Source organism: Macrobrachium nipponense, chromosome 4 (genome assembly GCF_015104395.2).
Source record: "Macrobrachium nipponense isolate FS-2020 chromosome 4, ASM1510439v2, whole genome shotgun sequence".
Classification (NCBI taxonomy): Eukaryota; Metazoa; Arthropoda; class Malacostraca; order Decapoda; family Palaemonidae; genus Macrobrachium; species Macrobrachium nipponense.
In genome coordinates this window covers 113,047,036-113,069,609 of record NC_061100.1, presented here as the reverse complement: position 1 = coordinate 113,069,609, position 22,574 = coordinate 113,047,036, and the positions used below count along the sequence as shown (strand labels likewise).

At 37.9% G+C, this 22,574-nt stretch overlaps 1 protein-coding gene across 1 annotated transcript in view; it reads left to right on the top strand.

The window, feature by feature from the left end:
• The window catches only part of LOC135211075 (nuclear pore complex protein Nup133-like), a 255,460-nt gene that overhangs the window by 221,579 nt on the left and 11,307 nt on the right, over nt 1–22,574 (top strand). Inside the window, exon 19 of the mRNA XM_064244133.1 lies at nt 8,186–8,386. Within this exon, the coding sequence (XP_064100203.1) occupies nt 8,186–8,386 (201 nt within the window). The remainder of the gene's footprint in view (nt 1–8,185; nt 8,387–22,574) is intronic.

Sequence of the window (22,574 nt, the reverse complement as noted above, 5' to 3'; positions counted from 1 at the left end):
AAAACAACGCCTTGATCCGTGAACTCCCAGCATCCCCCAAGGCGCGTGATACAAAAGTTTTCGGCTGGTAGGCCTATAAGTATTTTTCCGCGAATTTTTTAAAAAACTTTTTTGAGCCGACGTATGATACGTCCAATCGGCATACGGGAGACATTTTGACTCGACGTTTAATACGTCCAATCGGCGTAAGAGGGTTAAACAGACAGGTAATGAACATCTCAAAGGGTGCATGGGATTCAGATGTCAGTGATAAAGTTTTCATTCAACCAGTGCCTAAATGGATTAAAGGAAGATTATCAGTGGGAGTCACCTAAATTGGTTTACCTGTGGATGGATCTCTTGGTATAAATACCACCTTCTGTAACTTTTCTCATTCATCTACCTGAAGAGGGAGACAGCGTTTTAATGGGCTCCTTTTGTACATACATACATACATACATAACATATATATATATATATTATATATATATAGATATATATATATATATATATATATATATTTGTGGGTGATGGGTACAGTAACACACACACACTTCAAATAGCTAAAGTCTACAAATACTTAGAACCCCTCAAAAAATGCTTATACTGAGTATTTTAATAGTTTTATCACAAAAAGGCATTTAATCACAAAAATTATATGAAAAGTTACTGTAACCTAGCCTAAGTGCTTGAGCTCTTAGCTTAGCAAGTGGATAAGTTCTTAGGCAAGCCTAGCATGGGTGTGCTAATTGAACCTTCCCTTGCCTATTTATCCTAGTCCAGGTGGTTGGGTCCTAGGCCTAGCCTAGATTTGGCAAACATATTTCTCCATATTCTGCTAGCCTAGGAGTTGGAATTCTCAGCCTAGCCTGCTCGTTTGAGATTATATATTTTTGGGCATAATCTTCAAATTTGGGTTGGTTGGATTCATTTCCTAGCTTAACCTTCATTTTCATACAAGTAACCAGATCAGTAATGTAACTCATATTCGGGTGGTCTTACCTTCGAAGTAGGTAGGATCCATCTTAGCTCTATTTATGTTGCTCAGGAACAATGCCATGGTGGTTCCTTAACCCTTAAACGCCGACTGGACGTATTTTACGTCGACATTTTTTGTCTCTTGGGTGCCGACTGGACGTATTTTACGTCGACATACAAAAGTTTTTTTTAAAAATTCGCGGAAAAATACTTTTAGGCCTACCAGCCAAAAACTCTTGAATCACGCGCCTTGGGGGATGCTGGGAGTTCACGGATCAAGGTGTTGTTTTGTTTACAATCGTTACGCAGGCGCGCAAGCGCGAATTTCTTTCTTGCCGCACTAAAAAGTATCTGTGACACATCTCGGAAATTATTTTGTCACTTTGACATAATTTTTGTACCATTTTAAATTAGCCGTTACATGGAGTATTATATATGAAAATGTGCGCATTTTTATGAAGAATACAACAAAAAAATACTCATGATTGTAGCTTTTATCAGTTTTGAGATATTTTCATATAAATAACGATAAGTGCCAAAATTTCAACCTTCGGTCAACTTTGACTCTATCGAAATGGTCGAAAAACGCAATTGTAAGCTAAAACTCTAATATTTTGGTAATATTCAATCATTTAACTTAATTTTGTAACTAATTGGAAGTCTCTAGCACAATATTTCGATTTATGGTGAATTTATGAAAAAAAATTTTCCTTACGTCCGCGCGGTAACTCTTCCGAAAAAATCATACATGCGATTGTGGTAATGTTTGCACCATTTTAAATTAGCCGTTACATAAAGTTTTATATATGAAAATGTGCGCAATTTCATGCACAATACAACTAAAAACAACCCATGGTTGTAGCTTTTATCAATTTTGAAATATTTTCATATTAAAAATGATAAGTGACAAATTTTCAACCTTCGGTCAACTTTGACTCTACTGAAATGGTCGAAAAACGCAATTGTAAGCTAAACCGCTTATATTCTAGTAATATTCAAGCATTTACCTTCAGTTTGCAACAAATTGGAAGTCTCTAGCACAATATTTCGATTTATGGTGAATTTATGAAAAAAATAACATTTTCTTTACGTCCGCGCGGTAACTCTTCCGAAAAAATCATACGTGCGATTGTGGTAATGTTTGCACCATTTTAAATTAGCCGTTACATAAAGTTTTATATATGAAAATGTGCGCAATTTCATGTAGAATACAACTAAAAATAATTGAAGGTTGTAGCTTTTCTCATTTTTGAAATATTTGCATATAAATCACGATAAATAGAAAAAAACCACGTTCGGTCAACTTTGACTCTACCGAAATGGTCGAAAAACGCAATTGTAAGCTAAAACTCTTACAGTCTAGTAATATTCAGTCATTTATCTTCATCTTGAAACAAATTCGAAGTCTCTAGCACAATATTTAGATTTATGGTGAATTTTAAAAAAAATCTTTCCTTCCCTCCGCTCGCGGATTCTCCGCAACAAATCTCCGAAATGCGTACGTTCCATTCTCGGAATATTTGCTCCGTTTCATATTAGGCATTTCATAGAGTTTTATATATGAAAATGTGCGCAATTTCATGTAGAATAAAATGAAAAATATTTGAAGGTTGTAGCTTTTCTTATTTCTGAAATAATTGCATATTAAAAAAAATATATATAAAAAATTCGACATTCGGTCAACTTTACCTGGTCAGATATGGTCGAAAACTGCATTTGTAAGCTAAAATTCTTACAGTATAGTAATTTACAATCATTTGTCTTCATTTTGAAAGAAATTGGAAGTCTCTAGGACAATATTTAGATTTATGGTGAATTTTTGAAAAAAATATTTGTTTACTTCCGTGCGTTACGAATTCATGCATTATTTTGTGATAATATTTTCTCTGTGTTGCTTTTATCGTTTTATGATGTGTTATATACCAAAATGATTGCAATTTAGTGTACATTACAACGGAAAAAAAAAAGTAACTCTTTACCTTTAACCGTTTTGCGCACAGCGCGATTTGAATACAATTATATATGAAATTTCGTTTTTGCGCTATCATATGTCGCATTATTTATATATGATAATGATAATTTTTTTCATTTCTGATGGTTGCATACTAAACTTCAGGCAATGACAAAAAAAGGAGCTAAAAATGAACTCTTAATCTTGAAAACTAAGCGCGCTGTGATTTTTTTAAAAAAATATTTTTTCCGCTTCCGCGCTCACTCTGAAACACCTCTGGCACACGGGAGACATTTTTTTTTTACCGCTTCGGCGTTTAAGGGTTAATCTACAGGGGTCCCGTGACCTATAGGGCGACTCCTCTGATGAGCATACTGATTGTATGTCATCATGAGGGATCACCTCATAGGAAGTCTCTACTGTTGAAGATGCAAGTTTCCTGGGCAGCTCTAGGACTTTTGCCAAGCCTACAGTGCTTTTACTTTGTCATGCAAAAGTTTACAGTAGGAGATTTTGAGCATATCTGTTCTGAGTTTTTTGTTTTAGGACATCCCCATGTCATATCCTCTTGTCTTTTCTGTCTGCTTGGAAAACCTTGTTAGACTTCTTCTTGGTGACGGATTCTAGAGGTCTTCTATTCATGGTCCCAGAATTGTTCATTGGAGATGAAAACTCATTCTGCCGTCAGCTTCACCCATTTACCAGTCGAGATGAACCAGTGTGCGGTCAATACCTCTGTGGAACTCATGGTAACTTACATTCCAGGCAAGAGGAATGTAGTGATAGACAATCTAGCCATTTGGAGTGGTCTCTGCATCAGGACGTAGTGGTTCGTGGTTTCATCTTCGGGGAAGACTCATGTTAAACCTCTTTGCCACTTGCTTCAACAGGAAGCTGGAGGTCTACTGCTTGGAGGTCTAGGATTTTCTTCCTCAGGTAGAGGACACTCTTCAGCATCCTTGGCACAGTTTCCAGGGTATGCATTCTCTCAGTTCTGCCGGATCCGTCAGGTTCCGGACAGAGTAGTCTGCCAGATCTGTCAGGTCCTGGACAGAGTAGTGAGCCCCAGGAATTTCAGGATGTCCTTGGTAGTACCTCTGTGTTCACAGACAGAGTGGTTCCCAAAACTTCTCTATCTTCTGTCAGCGGTTCCAAAAGAAATCCTCCATGGAGCCTCTCTTGCTAGCCTCATGTGGAAATGTTCCACCAGTCAGTAAGATCTCCATCGGTTCACTGCTGAAGACTGTCGAGTATCTCCTGAGAGCGAAAAGCTTTTCTCTCAAAGCAGTAGGCCAGATGTTCAGCTATCTCAGGAGGTCTTCATCAGCAGTTTACCAGGGCAAGTGGGCCACCTACTATGGAGGGGATAATCAACAGTGTTTCTCTCCACTCTGAATTTCAGTGAGCTGAGAGTGGCTTGTCTATTCTTTCGTAGCGTCTCAGCTTTCAAGGACTACAGGGCCACCTTCGGGTTAATCCTGTGCCTGAAAGGCTTGGACATCTCTTCATCCTGGGAAATCACAGTGCTGTTCAGGAGTTTTGAACAGCCTTATTCAACAAGAGAGCTCAAACATGCAATGTGCAATCTTACTCTGGTCATGAGTTATCTCACTTGAGCTCCATGCAAACCAGTACGTCAATTATCCGTCAGGAATCTGATTCTAAAGACAGTTTTCCTTTTGGCCTTGGCTTCCTCAAAGAGAGCTGTTCAGTAAAAGCACAAGGGGTGAGAAGTCTATGGCCTTTGAATTTGTTCCAGATTTTGTAGGTAAAACTCAAAATCCCTTGGTTAATGATGGCAAATTTGTCTCATTTTCATTCTTCCCCTGAATGAATTGGTTGACAGCGATCTGTAGGAGTTTTGTCTTATGTCAGAGCTCTGCCCTACTATCTAAAGGATTCTCCACTTAAGACCAAAGTGTCGTAGACTTTGTGTTAGCACCAGTCTGTCCACAGTGGAAGTTCCCAATATCTCCTTTTCATTCTGGCTGCAAGAGGTAATTAAGCAGGCATACTCCTCATCGCATAGTTCTGGCAATAAAGAATTGTCTGTTCATAGGGTTTTGAATGCTGGTTCCTGGCTTCAGCAGACCACTTTCACTTCCTTTTCCTGAAGGACATTGCCCACAGGTCCTTGGACACTTTTTCTTTGGGTCCAGTGGTGGCTGCCTATCAAGTTTTGTAGCTCATCCAGTGTCCCCGGCGTGACCATTTGTATTTTACGTGGGAGAAAGAATGAGGGAGATGGCTAGTCTCCTCCTTTCTCTTTTTTCCTTTCTTCCTGCAAGCGGGTGGAAAAATATGACACGTCATAAGCTGGAACTGGTCTGATACAGGTGAGTGGCAGCCATACTGGTTGCAGTTTTATGGTTTGTTCCTATATGACAAACAAATCTGCTTCTCAGTATTATTTACTCATCTTCTTAACAAGGGGAGAGAGAGGAGTGTTAACAAATCCATGTGGCCTATGTGGTTTGTTGATTGAACAGACAGAGTTCTTTTTACCTTCCACGAGTGCAATGAATCTGGACGTGTCTCTTTGTGTTTAATCCCTGAAGGTTGAGTTTTTAGATACTCGTTTATCTATTCTCTCACAGGCTCAGACCCCTTTCTTTAGAACTCGATCTTCTAGGAAGTGCAGTTGGTGGGCTGAATCCCCAGCCAGTTCAGGGTACTTGTACCTCCCTCCAAATATGAGTCTATTCTATTGTTAAGACCGAAGGTTTGTTCCGCATATGAACAAATGACAAATGTTTTAATCATTTTGTATTTTTCATAGCTAACAAACCTGAGGTCTTAACGTTAACTGCCCACCTCTAGCCACCCCTCTCATATCCTGTGTTGGAAGAAAGACTGGTGCAGTATGAGGTTCCGAGCCTGGTCAGTGACCAACATCCACCTCATATATGCAAGAGTTGCCAGATGCCACAGATTCCTTGCTTTAGTGCCAATGTTGGTTCACCAGTGATATAGGTTTTGGCAATGGCTTGTTTACAATTTATGCTCTGTTTTGCCTGCTGGAGTAGTTGGATTCAATTTGTCCTGTAACTACCATGAGTGTTAAGTTAGGAATATATTCAGATTGAGTAATGGAACACCAAAATAACGATACATAAACATAATACGTATGCATTTTTTCATAATTTTATTAGTAAATAAACAACTTACTATTCACTTGTCCCTCATATTCCCTATGGAAATAACACCATAATGACAGTCATTCAACCATTTATGATATTAAGTTCTGTGTTGGCAGTAATTAAAGTATGCTAGTAGTACCCTCTACTTTAACACATTTGTTATTGTGATCCATTGTTTTTTTTTTACAGTTGAATTAACCAGCATACAAAGAGTGATTCATTTATCCACTAAGACTCGAGAAACCTTACTTACATGCCCCAAGCAGCCAGGCCTAGCTGCTTTCATGCTTTCCCTTCTGCAAAAGAATAAAATGTCTTGTTGAATTTGCACAACATACAAATTAGGTTATATTGAATTGATAAGTTTGTATTCAAGATCTACGTTTTTTAAGTTAGATATTGACAGTTTTTCCCCTGTATTCATGGGGGTTGGGTACCAGACCCCAGCGAATAGTTGAAGCCCCTCTCAAAATGCTTGAAATTGCCTACTATATTTGGTTTGTTCAAACTCAAGAAAAACCCACTAAAAATGTTTATACCTGTTTTTTTTAATAGTTTTATCACAAAAAGTGCATTTTATGATGAAATTGAAAAAAAAAAAATTGTGGATATTTCTCATAGGAAAATACAGTGAATAGGTGAATTTTCCACAAATAATGGGGGTGTATGTTCCCGAGAGAAATCTGTGAATACGCGAGTCTGCAATCCCCGTTTATTGGAGGGGGGTGGTGTGAAGTTTCCGACAGCATGGTGATAAGCGAAAATTGCTGATATCAGTTAATGGCGCCTCTCTTAGGGATTTCTCAGTGTCGATGACCCGAAATCAGCGCACAGGCGAATTTTGGTGCTAGAGAAGCCCCATAAAACAGGGCCAATATGTAACCGAGGACTGCGTATTCTGAAATAGTTGTGTAAGTCAGCCAATTGCTGTTTTCCTTCCATTTATATAAACCTTCCATTTTTAACCTGATAGGTTATTTATAGCAAAGATATGGTTGCATTTCAAGTGATTGTAACCTGTCAAACCCTTTATTTTAAGAGTATTTTGTGCCCCAAACATAACTGACTGTTTCACACAGAATATGAAATAGTACATAACTCTAAATTTATTTAAAACAGAGATTGGACCACTTACTATAAAAAAAATGGTTAGTAATATATAGTATTTAACAAGATTATACAAGGTACTGACCATAATTCTTGTCCATCCCAAGAAGCAATGAAATTATTCAATACACTTGATATAAGCCTTGTCCAGTCCAGGTGAAATGGTAACAATTCCCTCTCTTGGCAGCTAAGCATGGCAGGTTCTGAACCACAGCAAGGACTTGTTTTTTTTTTTTTTTTTTTTTTTTTTTTTTTTTTTTTTTTTTTTTTTTTTTTTTTTTGATGGACCACAGAGATAATCATTTAGCTATTCCTGTACCTGTCAGTTTTATTTGCTCTGTCATTTGCTGCTCTTCTGCTATGTTTTATTTCACTTCAAGAGTTAAACTCTTACACACCTTCTCTTCTCGAGATTAGGCACCACTACTCATGGTAGACATTTTTCTATTTCACAAATGACAGGTTGATTGCTCAAAATTCATTTGACAGTAAGGTATCAAAAGATATCAGTGTGTGGCTGCACCATAAGTGTTCACATCACTGTGAATACATGGTGCTGACTGCTGCCATAAATGTAAATGCGGCTGATCCAACAGTAAAATCTCTCCTAAAAATAACCAGTTCTGAGCCTCAGAAGCTTGCTTTTTTCAAAATTACAATTGCAGAGATTTTAATGAAAGATCTTGAATAACTGGACTTATGAAGCATATATCATTTGAGTGAAATTTTAGAAATTCTTATACTTGCTGGGCAGTAGTTTACTCATAGAATTTTTACAGTGTCCTATTGCATCTTTTGCTAATATGAAATGTTTATTTTTTACCCATTTCCTTCATGCTCTTTTCCATCAGTGTATACCTTACATGTCATAGTTAGATAAGCCATATGTTCTACTGTAACCCAGCAGCTTTCAGGAAATTCTGTACTCTTGGAATCTTATCACCCTTCAACTTTGTATAGCTTTTCTCTTCTTCATATAGTACAGTATTTACACAACTACATTTATACTAATTCTTTAATTGTGGAACAGACTTTGTTAAGCCTGAGCAAGCTGTGCAACCTAGCGGCTAGTGGTCCTGGTGCAAATGATTTAAGCGTGGTAGAAGATGACACCTTAGCCCTTGAAGAAGAGCTTATAATCTATCAGGAACAGCTTCCTGAACCAGTGCTTACTGCACACTCCTTAGATCCAGAAACTATGAGAGTGCTGTCACCGTCTGAACTGATACATGTAAGTTTTAAGTCTTGTTATTTGTTTGGCAGCTTAGGGTATCATTTTAAACAAAAATTCTCTTTGCTACTGATTATCTTGAATTCAAAAATGTCATACAAATGTGTGTTCCATCATTTTCAAAGTTAGAAAATAAGACTTTTAAGTTAATCATGTATCACAACTCATTGTCAGAAAAGAGAATCATCATTTATGGTACAGTAAAGTTTTTCTTAATGTTGATATATTAAAGTGAGTTTTCAGCTTGTGATAAAAAGAAAAAGGTTACCCTTCCTGTAATAGCTTGAGCCATTTCTTAGAGTAGTTGGTGCAACTATAAACTATGTTCAAAAGCCGTTTTTAAATGTTGTAATGATCTTTACAAGGCTTATGCGCACTTAATCAGGATTTACTAACATATGAGACATTCTAGATATATTTGTATAGTGTTCTTTAGTAGATATTGTAGTGAAAATTTACCTTGAATAGTGTTTTAAGACAGAAAGCTTTGTATGAAGACTGTATAAGAATCTTTTTATTTTGGCATAATACTTTGAAAGGTATTCTAGCACTGATTTGCTTTATTTGACAAAATATAGTACATTTTCAAATTGATTATTAACCCTTTCTTAACAAATCCATTGTCATAATTCATGGCTCATCTTGCATTGCAAGTAGGTTGCTAGCAGATTGAATGAAGCCAGTTTAGTTATTTCCTTTTATCACTACAATCAAAAGTCTAGACAGAGACTTGCAAATGTTTTAGAGCAGTAACAAAACAAAAAAAAGTGATTATTTCAGCAAAACCTTGGACTCCAGTCTTCTGTTCAACAGACAAAAGAATAGCAATGTATGAAGTTAATCTTTTCATCTTTGTATTTTGCTAGTAAGATATAAAGAAAATTTGTGAACAGTGATTGCCAGGGAGATAGTACATTACTGGGTACTGGGTTTTCTCCAACTATGGATGTTTGTTAGCAAACATAACTATAATAGATTCACTTCACCCATGCATCTCATGCCCAGTGCCATTCCTCACAATGCTCCTGATTGGCTGTTGATAAGCCAATCACAGGACTGGAAACTCTGTCTCTCTCGAGAGTTCACATAGGCACCATCTATGTTCGCTCACAAATTATAACTTTCTTCATTACACCTCAGTTTTACCCGCAGAAAAGTAGCGTATCCCAATTGCATCACTAAACATTGACAAGCCAGTGATTTAAGGATTACGATGATATAACAATTATGAAGAAAATCCTAATACAGGCAGTCCCCGGGTTACGACGGGGATTCCGTTCTTGAGACGCGTCGTAAGCTGAAAATCGTCGTAAGCCGGAACGACACTTGGAAATGTGCCTTAAACTAATAAAAAGTTAAAGAGACCTTACCTGTGTGACATGCAAGTATTGCATGATGTGTAGTGTGGTTATTTCAATGCCAAAGGATGGTTCTTGAAGGTATATAATCTTTATTATACTCTTGTGACACTATAAAGCACAATCTTGAAGTATTACCAAGTCCTTAGTTGACTTTAATATACACTAATAGTACACTACTAATCCTTAGGTTAGATTATACACTATGCACTATGAATATCTTGAAGGATGTAAGTACTATATCCTTAGGTACACTATGGAAGTTCTTGAAGTATATAATCCTTTGGTAGTACATCCTGGAGTACACTAAAATCCCAGTCTGGTAGCTCTGGAAGGTAAAAGTATAACACAATTAGTACAAAATACTACACAAAGTCCTGAATGCAATATGTAAATTACAGATATCAAGAGTAAAAGAGTTAATGTATGTTAATTAATTCCTTACTTTTAGTTTATAATTCCTTACTTTGAGTTATATCAAGAGTAAAAGAGTTAATGTATGTGAATTAATTCCTTACTTTTAGTTTAAAGTTGTCGTGCTATGTAACCCTGGATGGACAAAGTCTTATGTGGCCCCATAGCCTACATTATTCAGGGGGTTCTTGAATGTACAAAAAATAATTATGTCAGTAAGTACTCTATGCATAGTAAGTTACATACGGTAATATGCACCATACAGTGGTTTAATATCACATATATAACATGTATAAAACTTAGTTAATGTATGTTAATTAATTCCTTACTTTTAGTTTAAAGTTGTCGTGCTATGTAACCCTGGATGGACAAAGTCTTATGTGGCCTCATAGCCTACATCATTCAGGGGGTTCTGGAATGTACAAAAAATAATTTTGTCAGTAAGTATCTATGATCTATGCTAGTAAGTTACATACAGTAATATGCACCATACAGTGGTTTAATATCAGCTGGTATGCATGTTGTAAATGATTGGTCTACACCCCCTGTTCAGCAGGGAGTGGAGATTTTACCAACCTTGCAAAGTTACCAGTTACGTATGTACTATAATTCCATGAGGGACCTTGATCACTTATCCCATGTGAGAGATCTTGGTCACTTTTTTTTAGTATAAAACTTACTTAATGTATGTTAAGTACTATGTATAATTCCTTACCTTTAGTACTGTAGTAGTTTACAGTTGTGCTATGTATGTAACCCTGGACAAAGTTTTATGTGGCCCCATAGCCTGCATCATGGAGGGGGTCCTGGGATTCTGGAATGTACCAAAAAAGTATCAAAGTTAAGTCATGTATGTATGTTTAGTAAGTTACATACAGTAACCATGCGTACAGTGGTTTATAACATGTATGTAATCAAACTTGGTTGGAAATTCCTGTAAAAAAAAGTTATGTACGTATGTAATACTGTATGTAAAAACCTTACTGTTCATACTTTGTTACACTACATGTTACATTTGATACGTATACGTTCCTGAAGGGTTTTTTCCATCCAAAAATGGTGCTTCTACTTGTAGTTATCCCTTGATGACACTTGTAATGTGTAGTAACAACCTGGAGTTGTGTGAAAAATGTTGGTTCTGGAAGGAAAAAGTAACAAAATTAGTGTACAAAATATACACTACAGAAAGTCGTGAATGCAATATGTTAATTACTGTAGATATATCAAGAGTACTAAAAGAGTTAATGTATGTTAATTAATTCCTTACTTTTAGTTTAAAGCTGTCGTGCTATGTAACCCTGGATGGACAAAGTCTTATGTGGCCTCATAGCCTACATCATTCAGGGGGTTCTGGAATGTACAAAAAATAATTTTGTCAGTAAGTCCTCTATGCAGAGTAAGTTACATACAGTAATATGCACCATACAGTGGTTTAATATCACATATAACATGTAGTATAAAACTTGATTTAGAAATTCCTTACATAACTTACCAACTTTTAGTGAGTCTCAAAGCTGTTACCTAGGTTGTGGGAGATGGAGGTGGAGGTGTAGAGCATTCATGATAAGGATGCATTCCAAACCTAACTTCAGTGTGCTTTATCACAGATAACAGGCTAGGATGATGGGCAGTCTGGAATGAAGAATTGATATTAAAGGACAATATGTAACCACTTAGGTGTACAAAATTTATTGTACGTATGCACACATTAAAAACAACTGAGAATTCCTTACCTTCAGCAAAATGAAGACATGTAGGCTATGAAGAGGTCTGGTTTATGTAAGTCACAGGTGCATGCCAGTCTGGAATGATAATGTACATATGATTATAGTATGTATGTTACATACATAACATGGTTATTACATATGTAATAATAAAAACATTAATAAAAAAAAAATGTCCTTACCAAATTCTAGTGGTTGGCTTGCTTACTGGGATGGGCATATGGTAGATGAGTGGGTGGCTGGGCTATGGAGTGGGATGGGCAGGTGCTTGGGAGTCTGGAATGATAAAAAATATATAAAATGATAGAGTTACTACTGTAACTACTGCACATGTTATTACTGTTTGACATATGAGGGCCTCAGAACCAGAGAGTCGTATATGCCACTTTTTAAAAAATGAGTAAATTGGCCTCAAAGTTTATCATTCATTACTCTGGTTCTAAGAAAGATATCGATTTAAACTTAGTTTCATATGAAAGCTATACTCTTTATAAGTTTTTTGTGAAAATTTGAAAAAAATTGTTGGGTGCGCTTGCGCTCTAGCATTCAAAATGTCTGCCAAACTCCCATTTTTTTTTAATATTTGAGTCATAACAAGCACTTAAACCATAATTGAATGTGTTAAACGATAATAAAGTGTTATCATATTGTTGTAATAATGATGATGATATTAATAAGAGTAATAGTAATAATACTGGTAATAATAATGATAATAATACTATTAATAATAATATTGATAAGTAATAATAGTGTGCTGAAAAGACGATACATTTTTGTGATAAGAAACCGAGTATTGCTAATGATAATAATGATAATAATAATAGTAATAATAATAACAATGGGAATAATAATAATAATAATAATAATGATAATGATGATAATAATAGTAATAATAATAATGATAATGATGATAATAATAGTAATAATAATAATGATGATAGTACAATAATATTAGTACTAATAATGACACTGATGATGATAACCTTTCATCATCATAATACATCGATACTTATAATCAATCACAAGAAAATACTATAATAGAATAGAAATACTATTGTCATAATAATAATGATAATAATAATAATAATAATAATAATGATAATAATAATAATGATAGAAATAATAATATTATGATGGTTATAATAATGATGTTGACGATGATAACCTTGAATCACCATGATGTTTAACCATCAATAATACACAATAATATTATTATCATAATAATTTTTTTTTACTACTACTACTACTACTACTAGGGCCCCCATCCTTTAATAGAAGCTGCAATGTGAAGGGGACTTAACTCGATCAGATTGCAGTCTGTTAGCTCCAAACATCGCTACCAGCTGTGACCCTCATCCACTACTACTACTACTACTAGTACTACGACTATTATTACTGCCAGAGGAAGACATAATGTACTCAAATAAAGAGTAATTTAGACAAAATAACAGCACAACACAACGGATAATCGTAATCTCCCGCTATGATCACTGAAGTGAGATGTAAACATTGGCGGGAGATTGTAAGCTGCGCGGTGATTGGTCGATGCTTACACGCGCCTTATGGGGAAAAACGCTCATTGGCCTAGAATTCGCTACCCGCGAAGTGACGCGCGCTCTCATTGGCTTAATCAGCGCTAGTGATATGCGTCTATCTGGTCCTCATGAACCGTCCGAGCGGCTGCCAGCACCGCTCGAAGTCATGTTCTTTCCTGTAGCTAAAATCGATAATTCCGACTGTCCCAGTAGGAATTTTGACCGTATGTAAATGGTGGAATGGCCTAGAAATGCCTCAAATACACAGAGAAAAGGTTGCCAAATCTACCAGTATGCATAACTCCAAATCCATGGAAGTGGCATATACGACTTTCTGGTTCTGGGGCCCTCATATGTAGTGTGTAATATGTACAATATAAAAAATGAAGAATTCTTTTACCTGAAGGAGTTGGAGAGGTGATACTACTCGTATCAACTGATTTGGGCTCTGATGAGGGAACATCTAGATCTGGAAAGAATGATAGGGTACATAAATATAAGGTGGATGTAACTGTAGCATATGTACACTTTTAATAAAATTTCTATTAGCAATTTATAAAACATTTTATACAAATTTGTTAAGGATTCCTTACCTGATGAATAGGGCGAGGCATCAAAACCATGGAAAGGCTCAGGGTCATCTGGGTCGCTGTCACTATCAAAGGTGTCTGAAATGAAAAAAAAAAAAAAATAGGGTTATGCAACATCAAACACATTGTACCACTATGTAAGTTAGTGTACGTATGTATGCCATAATGTACTAGTAGGGTGTAAACAATTTCCAACATGAAAATGAGAAAAATGAAATTGCTTACCTGATTGTAGTAGTACACGTACAGGTGGACGGGCTGCTACAGAGGGTCCAGGTACAGGTGGATCTGGAACTGTCACAGGTAGTACAGGGAGATCTGAAACTGTCACAGGTAGTACAGGGAGATCTGGAACTGTCACAGGTAGTACAGGGGGATCTGGAACTGTCACCACTTCTGCAATAAAATTACAAATGATGAAAATTAATGAAGTTACAATTTACTCTTACATTTAGTTGTTACATTAAAAAATTAACACATTTTATATGTACACTATGTAAACACATAAATTAGTAAAACAGTTCAGAATTCCTTACCAGGACTAGGAGTGGGAGGTGGTGGTACTGGAGACTTGTGAAAGAAAGTGTCAAGCCTGGACTGCACACTTCTCTTCGTCTGCTTCTCCTTCAGGGTCTCCTTGTAGAAAGTTACTAAGTCCAACATTCCACGTTTTATTCTGTCAAACCTAGCAACGTTAGGGTCTTCTGTCTCAAAAGAAGCCAAGGCTCTCTCCAGATGAGTAAAACCCTCTGACAAGCCTTTCACAGTTAATGACCTGGCTTTTGGCTCTGGTGCCGCCTCCTCTTCCTCAATCATTTGCTGTTCAAGTTCAAGCAGGTCCTCTGCTGACAATTCCTCTCCATGGGATGCCAGCAGCTCTGTTACATCATCAGGTTCAAGATCTAGTTTCAGCCTCTTGCTTAGCCCTACGATCTTCCTCGTCACAGTCTCGACGTCTTCTGCCTGGTCAAAGCCTTCAAAACTGTGCACAAACTGTGGACACAGTTTCTTCCAGGCCCCATTTAAAGTGGTCGTCTTCACCTCGTCCCAAGCACTTGCAATATTCTTCACTGCATCAGCAATGTTGTAGCCCTTCCAGAATTGCTTCAGTGTCAACTCCTTGTTAGCTTCTATGGCCCTCAAAGCAAAACGTATGGTCCTTCTAAGGTAGTAAGCCTTGAAATTAGCTATTACTCCCTGGTCCATTGGCTGTATCAGCGATGTGGTATTGGGTGGGAGGTACACCACCTTCACATTAGGGTGCATGTCGCTCAAATTTGAAGGGTGACCAGGGGGCATTGTCCAGGACTAAGAGGGCCTTAAAAGGCAGACCCTTCGAAGTCAAATACCGTTCCACTGCTGGCACGAAATGGTCATTGAACCAATCCTCGAAGACCATCAAGGTAACCCAAGCCTTCTTATTTGATTTCCAAATCACAGGGAGTTGACTCTTGAAAATGCCCTTGAAAGCCCTGGGATTCTCGGCCAAATACACCAGCAAGGGCTTCAGTTTCAAATCGCCACTTGCATTGGCCCCAAACAGCAAAGTCAGTCGCTCCTTTCCAGCTTTATGGCCAGGTGCTGACTTCTCCTCCTTGGAAAGGTACGTTCGATTTGGCATTCTTTTCCAAAATAAACCGGTCTCATCCACATTAAAGACTTGGTCAGCCGTGTAACCACCATCCTTAATTATCTCGGCCAAACCACCTGGAAAACTACTTGCTGCTTCGCTATCAGCACTAGCAGCTTCACCTTGCAGCTTCCCATTATGCAAATTTGCACGAGCCTTAAAACGGTTAAACCAACCTCTTCTCGCGGAAAATTCACCACCAGCACTGCCTTCGCCAAACTTTTTCACTACTGCCTCATGCAGCGCTCTAGCCTTCTCCTGGATCACACTTAAGCTCACCGGAACACGTCGCTGGTTCTGGTCCTCCAGCCAGATCATCAGGAGCTTCTCCATTTCAACAATGCTCTGGCTATGTTGCTTCTCGTTTATCACCGTTGACTTCATCGGTGCAGCATCCTTAACGTGCTTCAGAATACGTTCCTTGTCTTTCACAATGGTTACCACCGTCGTCCTGCTCAAGCCTAAAGCACGACCTATTTCGGTGTTAGTTTCTCCCTTCTCCGAATGCTTCACCACGTCATATTTTACCTCCATCGTGATGACCTTCCTCTTCTTGGATGAACTATCATCGGAGGAAGTACTTTGGCGTTTAGGAGCCATTGTAAATTTGCGAAAATGGCAAGGAAAATCAGCAACGTCTTAGCACACAACCGACTGAACTTCAGGCAGGCACGCAATTGAAGTGGCGTCCTTTGGTATTGTTACGCTTAGCGTCCTCGACCGTTCGAGGTCGTTGTTCGGTCAATTTACCATACAGTTTAATAGCGTAAATTAATTTATGCGCCTCCGCTCAAAAACTAGTTCTGCGTATGAGGTATCGTTAAAAAGCATAACAAAACGTCGTAACCTTGGAATTTGCGTTGTAATCTAACCAGAAACTTAGTTTTTTAATTATGTACTGGAAACAAGCAATGATTTTTTCATTATTTGCGCTTTTGAACTGTTTTAAACTGCGCATCCCAAGCTAGTGTATTCATTCGCTCGGAAACTAGTTCCGCATATGCGGCGTCACTAAAAAAATTCAAAAAATACAAAAAAAAGTGTCGAAAATCGTCATAACCTCAAAATTTTTGTTGTAATGTAACCAAAAACATATTTTTATTATACAGGCAGTCCCCGGGTTACGACGGGGGTTCCGTTCTTGAGACGCGTCGTAAGCCGAAAATCGTCGTAAGCCGGAACGACGCTTGGTAATATGTCTTAAACTAATAAAAAGTTATAAAAACCTTACTTGTAATCCTTTGGTTACACTACATGTTGTTTCCTGTAGTTTTATGTACAACCTGGAGTTATTTTCATAAAAGAATGCTGGTTCTTGAAGGTAAAAACTATTGTAATCCTCTGGTGACACTACATTCTTGAAGTTTTATGTACAACCTGGAGTGATTTTGCCAAATCTTGAGGGCTACAAGAACAGCTGATTACTATTTACGTATCATATAGACTAATTAAAGTAAACGTATCTTTAAATAGGCTTATATATTAGTATCAACAAAACATTTCCTGCCATGAATCAGAGGCCGTTTAATGAAACGAACACTTCTCTGTCCTATCTGTTCAGAAAATAAACGTTACGTCAATCCCCGAGACCATTGTTGCCAAAGCGTCTCTCTCTCTCTCTCTCTCTCTCTCTCTCTCTCTCTCTCTCTCTCTCTCTCTCTCTCTCTCTCTCTCTGATCAAATTATGTACTGGATAATGTCTCTCTTTGGATACTTCGATTTTGCCAAATCTTGAGGGCTACAAGAACAGTTGATTACTATTTACGTATCATATAGACTAATTAAAGTAAACGTATCTTTAAATAGGCTTATATTATTAGTATCAACAAAACATTTACTGGCATGAGTCAGAGGCCGTTTAACGAAACGAACACTTCTCTGTCCTTAACTCGGAGCGTCGGAAGACGCCTATCTCTCTCTCTCTCTCTCTCTCTCTCTCTCTCTCTCTCTCTCTCTCTCTCTCTCTCTCTCTCTTCTCTTCTGATCAAATTACTGGATAATGTCTCTCTTTGGATACTTGGAATTTGCGTTGTAATATAACCAGAAACTTCGTTTTGTTATTATTACTGGAAACAAGCAATGATTTTTTCATTATTTGCGCTTTTGGACTGTTATATGTAAACTTTGCGCACCGCAAGCTAGTATGTATTCATTCGCTCGGAAACTAGTTCCGCATATGAGGCGTCACTAAAAAACATCGAAAAATATGACATAAAAAGTGTCGAAAATCATCATAACCTCAAAATTTTTGTTGTAATCTAACCAGAAACTTATTTTTATTAATATACATACTGTGCTAAACTATAAAGGATTTTTATCATAGTATGAGTTTTTTAAAAGCGTCGTTAACTCGGAGCGTCGGAAGCGTCAGTGTCATAACCTCGGAACAAGCGTCGTAACCCAGGACGGATTTTTCCATTGAATATTTAAGAAAAAGCGTCGTAACCTCGGAACGTCGTAAGCCGGAACCGTCGTAACCCGGGGACCGCCTGTATACTGTGCTAAACTATAAAGGATTTTTATCATAGCATGCGTTTTTTAAAAGCGTCGTTAACTCGGAGCGTCGGAAGCGTCAGCGTCGTAACCTCGGAACAAGCGTCGTAACCCAGGACGGATTTTTCCATTGAATATTTAAGAAAAAGCGTCGTAACCTCGGAACGTCGTAAGCTGGAACCGTCGTAACCTCGGAACGTCGTAAGCTGGAACCGTCGTAACCCGGGGACCGCCTGTATATAATAAAAAGGAATAATGAGAGGGATATAGGACTGATTGTAACGAAAGAAAAATCAATGGGATGAATTAATTTCCTCCATAAGGTATCAATATCTAAGTAATGATTTTTCATATAGAGATTTCCACTATAGGATATGAAAGCGTGATGGTGATAATGATTGTGACGACAATGAAGTCTTAATATTCTTTTTACCCTGTAAGACTTCTGCTATCGAGGGGTCGTGATCATGATGATAATGTTATCGAGTGATCATGTGAGCAACACCTAACTACACAAAGATAGGAGAGAGAGATTATTATTCTTAATCTTTTGCATGTTATTTTCATATTGATAGCCCTACCTATCATTTTTTTGGTAGCAGTCTTCCATAACATTTAAGGGGGCTGGTCAGCTAATACAATTTTATAAGGACAGGACTTTGATATTCATACCCCTTGATAAGGTTACTTGGGACATCTCCAAACCGCATATGATTTTCGCCTCTGACCTTCGGTTTTGTGATGCCAGGGCGATTTATCCCAAAAATAACCATTTTGCAAATTCTATCTCCTCCCTTGATATATAATATTAAGACTTGGGATTACTACCATATATAGACCTGATGTAGACCTCCAATCTAATGAGGAGTTTTTTTTCTAAAAGTAATTTTTTTGCTAGATATGAATTTTTCATTATGGTAAAAAAATAAACCCCATAAATCAGGAAAAAAAAAATAATAAAAAAAAAAGACGTAACAAAAATTGGAAATAAAGGGCTTTATTTGATTGTTCTATAATGTCTTTCTGAGTTATGTACCAAATTTCAGTGCTATAGCTTTAAAACTAAGTGAGAAGATAGATTTTGAAGGTCAATAAGTATAGATTTGAGATACAGGTGTTCAGAGTTTTCCTTTGTATTTTTGTAAAGACAATGTTAATAAATATTGATTATTATGAATGCATATTTCTGTTTTGGGGTATTAATAACCCAAAACTGTTATTTATCATAATTTAATCATAAATGATGATCCCTTTGCTCATATATCATAGCCTGGGGCACTGCGTCAGGCAAGACGGGGCACTCCTTCCTATGCAACTCTCTCTCTCTCTCTCTCTCTCTCTCTCTCTCTCTCTCTCTCTCTCCTCTCTCTCTATCTCTCTCTTCTTTCTCTTCTCTCTTTTTTTTCCGCTCTTCTCTCTCTCACTAACTGCTTATTACAGCAAATTTTCTTCTGTATGTTAGCAGGAAGTTTTTCTTGTATTTTCCTCTTTAGCATGATGAAATTCATGCCGAAACAAAGATAAACAGATGTAAAATCAAGAGAATGTCGGGTGAAACTTGAACGAGTACTACTGTTTTTACAAAGACAATGTTAATAAATCATGATTATTATGAATTTCATATTCCTTTTTGGGTATTAATAAATCAAAACTGTTATTTATCACAAATTAAGATCCCTTTGCTCAAAGACCATAGCCTGGGGTACTGCACGACGTGTGTATCAGGCAGACGGGGGCGTTCCTAACTACGCACTCCTCCCTCTCTCTCTCTTCACTAACTATACTAATATAACATATATATTATGATATTCTGTAATCATATTAAAGCAAATTTTCTACATCTGTATGTTCGCGAGATGTTTTGCTAGTTTTTTCCTCATTGGCATGATGAAATTCTTGCCGAAACAAAGATAAACATACGTAAAAGCAAGTGAATGTCAGAGGTGAAACTCGAACATGTACACTACAAGAGGTCTCTCCTTGCACTGGAAGGTGGTAAACTGACTAAGTTCCCTCCTGCTGCCTCATGAAATCTCTACAGATGCCATTGGTCACAATTTCTTTGACAATAATTATCAAAATTTACGATAACAGAAGAAATATTGCATTTTCTTGTACAGATCAATGTTTTTGGCTTATTGAGTTACGCTTACTAATTACCCGGTAACTACGAAAGTAAGAGGAATTTTGACGAAATATTTTGTATATGTATTCTTTATTGCCAAACGAAGCTCCATGAATTTTTTCATGACTTGGCATTCTTTGCCCTATACCCTATTTGTAAGGGTTCCGGCCGGCCCCCCTTAATCTACGAAACTGTACAAAACACAAGATGATAAATGATGAATGCACTGCGATTTCATGTAAAGAATGTAAGAATATATTTTATGTTAAGAATTTCATGTTTTTTTCCTATAGATATTTTAGCTTTAATTTTACTGAAATACATAATTCTTTTATCATTATTATAATCCTTAAATCATTGGCTTTACGATGATTAGTGATTAAATTGGGAAACACTCCTTTTTTGTAAGTAAAACTGAGATGTAATGAAAGCTATAATGTTCCAAAGAGGTGGAATGTAGATTGCCTATGTGAACTCTCAAGAGAGACTGAGAGTTTCCAACCCCGTGATTAGCTTATCAACAGCCAATCAGGAGCATTGTAAATGAACGGCGCTGAGCATGAGATGCATGGCTGATGTGAATCTATTAATAGTAAGTAATAAGTGCTTTCAGTACCTCATTTAAGATGACAACAGCCTTTGTCTCTGTTCTTGTTTAGTTTTCCAGTGCTTAGTAATGATTTGCAGTTATTTTTGGTATTTCAGGTTACTTTTGGTATACTTATTACCCAGGTGACTAATTAAATGGGTAACTAGTGGTCTGCTAGTAGTATTTTGGTTATTTTCTGAGGATATTTTTTTTTATTTTATGCTAGCTTTTAGACCCTTTATATCTGCAATTATAAGATTAATTTTCTAGTTTAGTATCTCAGAAGAGGAAGTTTGGTCTTCCTGATACACTCATTTCTGGCTCAGCTCGTGTCGCTGCGCGAAATATCCTTTAATCTATTATTTCTAGGGTAAATGTACTAACACATACCAGAGAATAAATAAAATAAAGAAAAAGGTCAGTATAACTGACTCGCTCACCCTCCAGGAGGGTGTCGGTATGAACACTAGGCGAGTGAGACCACAACCACGAGCCAAATGCCAATAGAAATCTCCCACTACCAAATCCCTCCAAGAGGGGAGCCGACCCACAGGGTGAGCAGCTCGTACTACTACTACTCCATCCCATGCTGTCGACTGCTGCGCCCCTGGTGGACATCCTTTTTCGTTAGCTCGCACGAGTCACAAGTGCTATTTTTCTCTCTGTGTTTTTTGTGCCCTTTCTTCGGATTTTCGATAATGGAGCGTTCAGCTATTGCAGCAGCTAAGTTAAGTACTCAGTATTTACGGTTAGTGCGTTTTTTCCGTCCCTGAGACAGTATTGCCGTTTTTTAGGTATAAATACGTTCTCGGGGTCGGAAGCATGGCGGCATGGTCCTGCCTCGTGATGGGTTCGTTCTTGGTCTTCCATACCTGGAACATCCCCCCTTTCATTTACGCTCTATTTTGATTATCCGCGTTATTAAGGTCTACTCAGGTTGTCATGCATGCATGTTTATCACCTTATGTAGGCTTTTTCTATCCAGACCCTAGTCTGGGTTCTTTGTATCGGCCCCTGACTAGCTTTGAGTGGTAGACTTGCCTTCGGGTTAGTCGTACACTCCTGGATTTTTTCTCCTGCTTTTTACCTTCTTTCTTTCATTTTTTATTTTATTTATTTGTGTATTTTGTCATTATTAGGTTAGTTTGGCGTCTGGCTTAGCCTAGGTCCCGGCTCGCAGAGCCTATTCTACCGCTGATCAGTTCGGTTGCTTCCACATAGCTTCTCTCTGATCAGTTGGTTTTTGCCCTATGGGCATTTAGGCTACCGCTTTTCAGTTCAGGTTGCTTCCCGATAGCTTCTCTCTGATCAGTTGGTTGGCCTAGGTTGGGTTACCGTATCCCAGTTATCGCCTCGTGGTCACTGTGTGATCACGGGTCGGCCAGACGCCTGTCCAGTCCCCGTTTCCCCTACTCCCCGCTCTTCCATAGAGTCGGGCGGGGGTGGGTCGGTCTGTCCTTGCTCGCCTCACATACCCGAGCCTGCCTCCCCCACTCTCCCCTCCACCGGTAGGGGCTAGGGAGTCGGACAGACCCAGACTGGATCTGACCTCGTCTCCGCTTCTCGGTACCGGCCGCGGGTGGTACGTTGTGGGGGGGCCCCTGGCCTTCCCCCCCCTCCGTTACTGCCTTGTCGCTCCGAGTTAGCTCGAGCACGTATGTCCCCTCGCCCTTCCCTCCTTACTAGAGCTCCTCCCTATCGGAGTTCTGGTATCCAGCGGAAGGAGATAG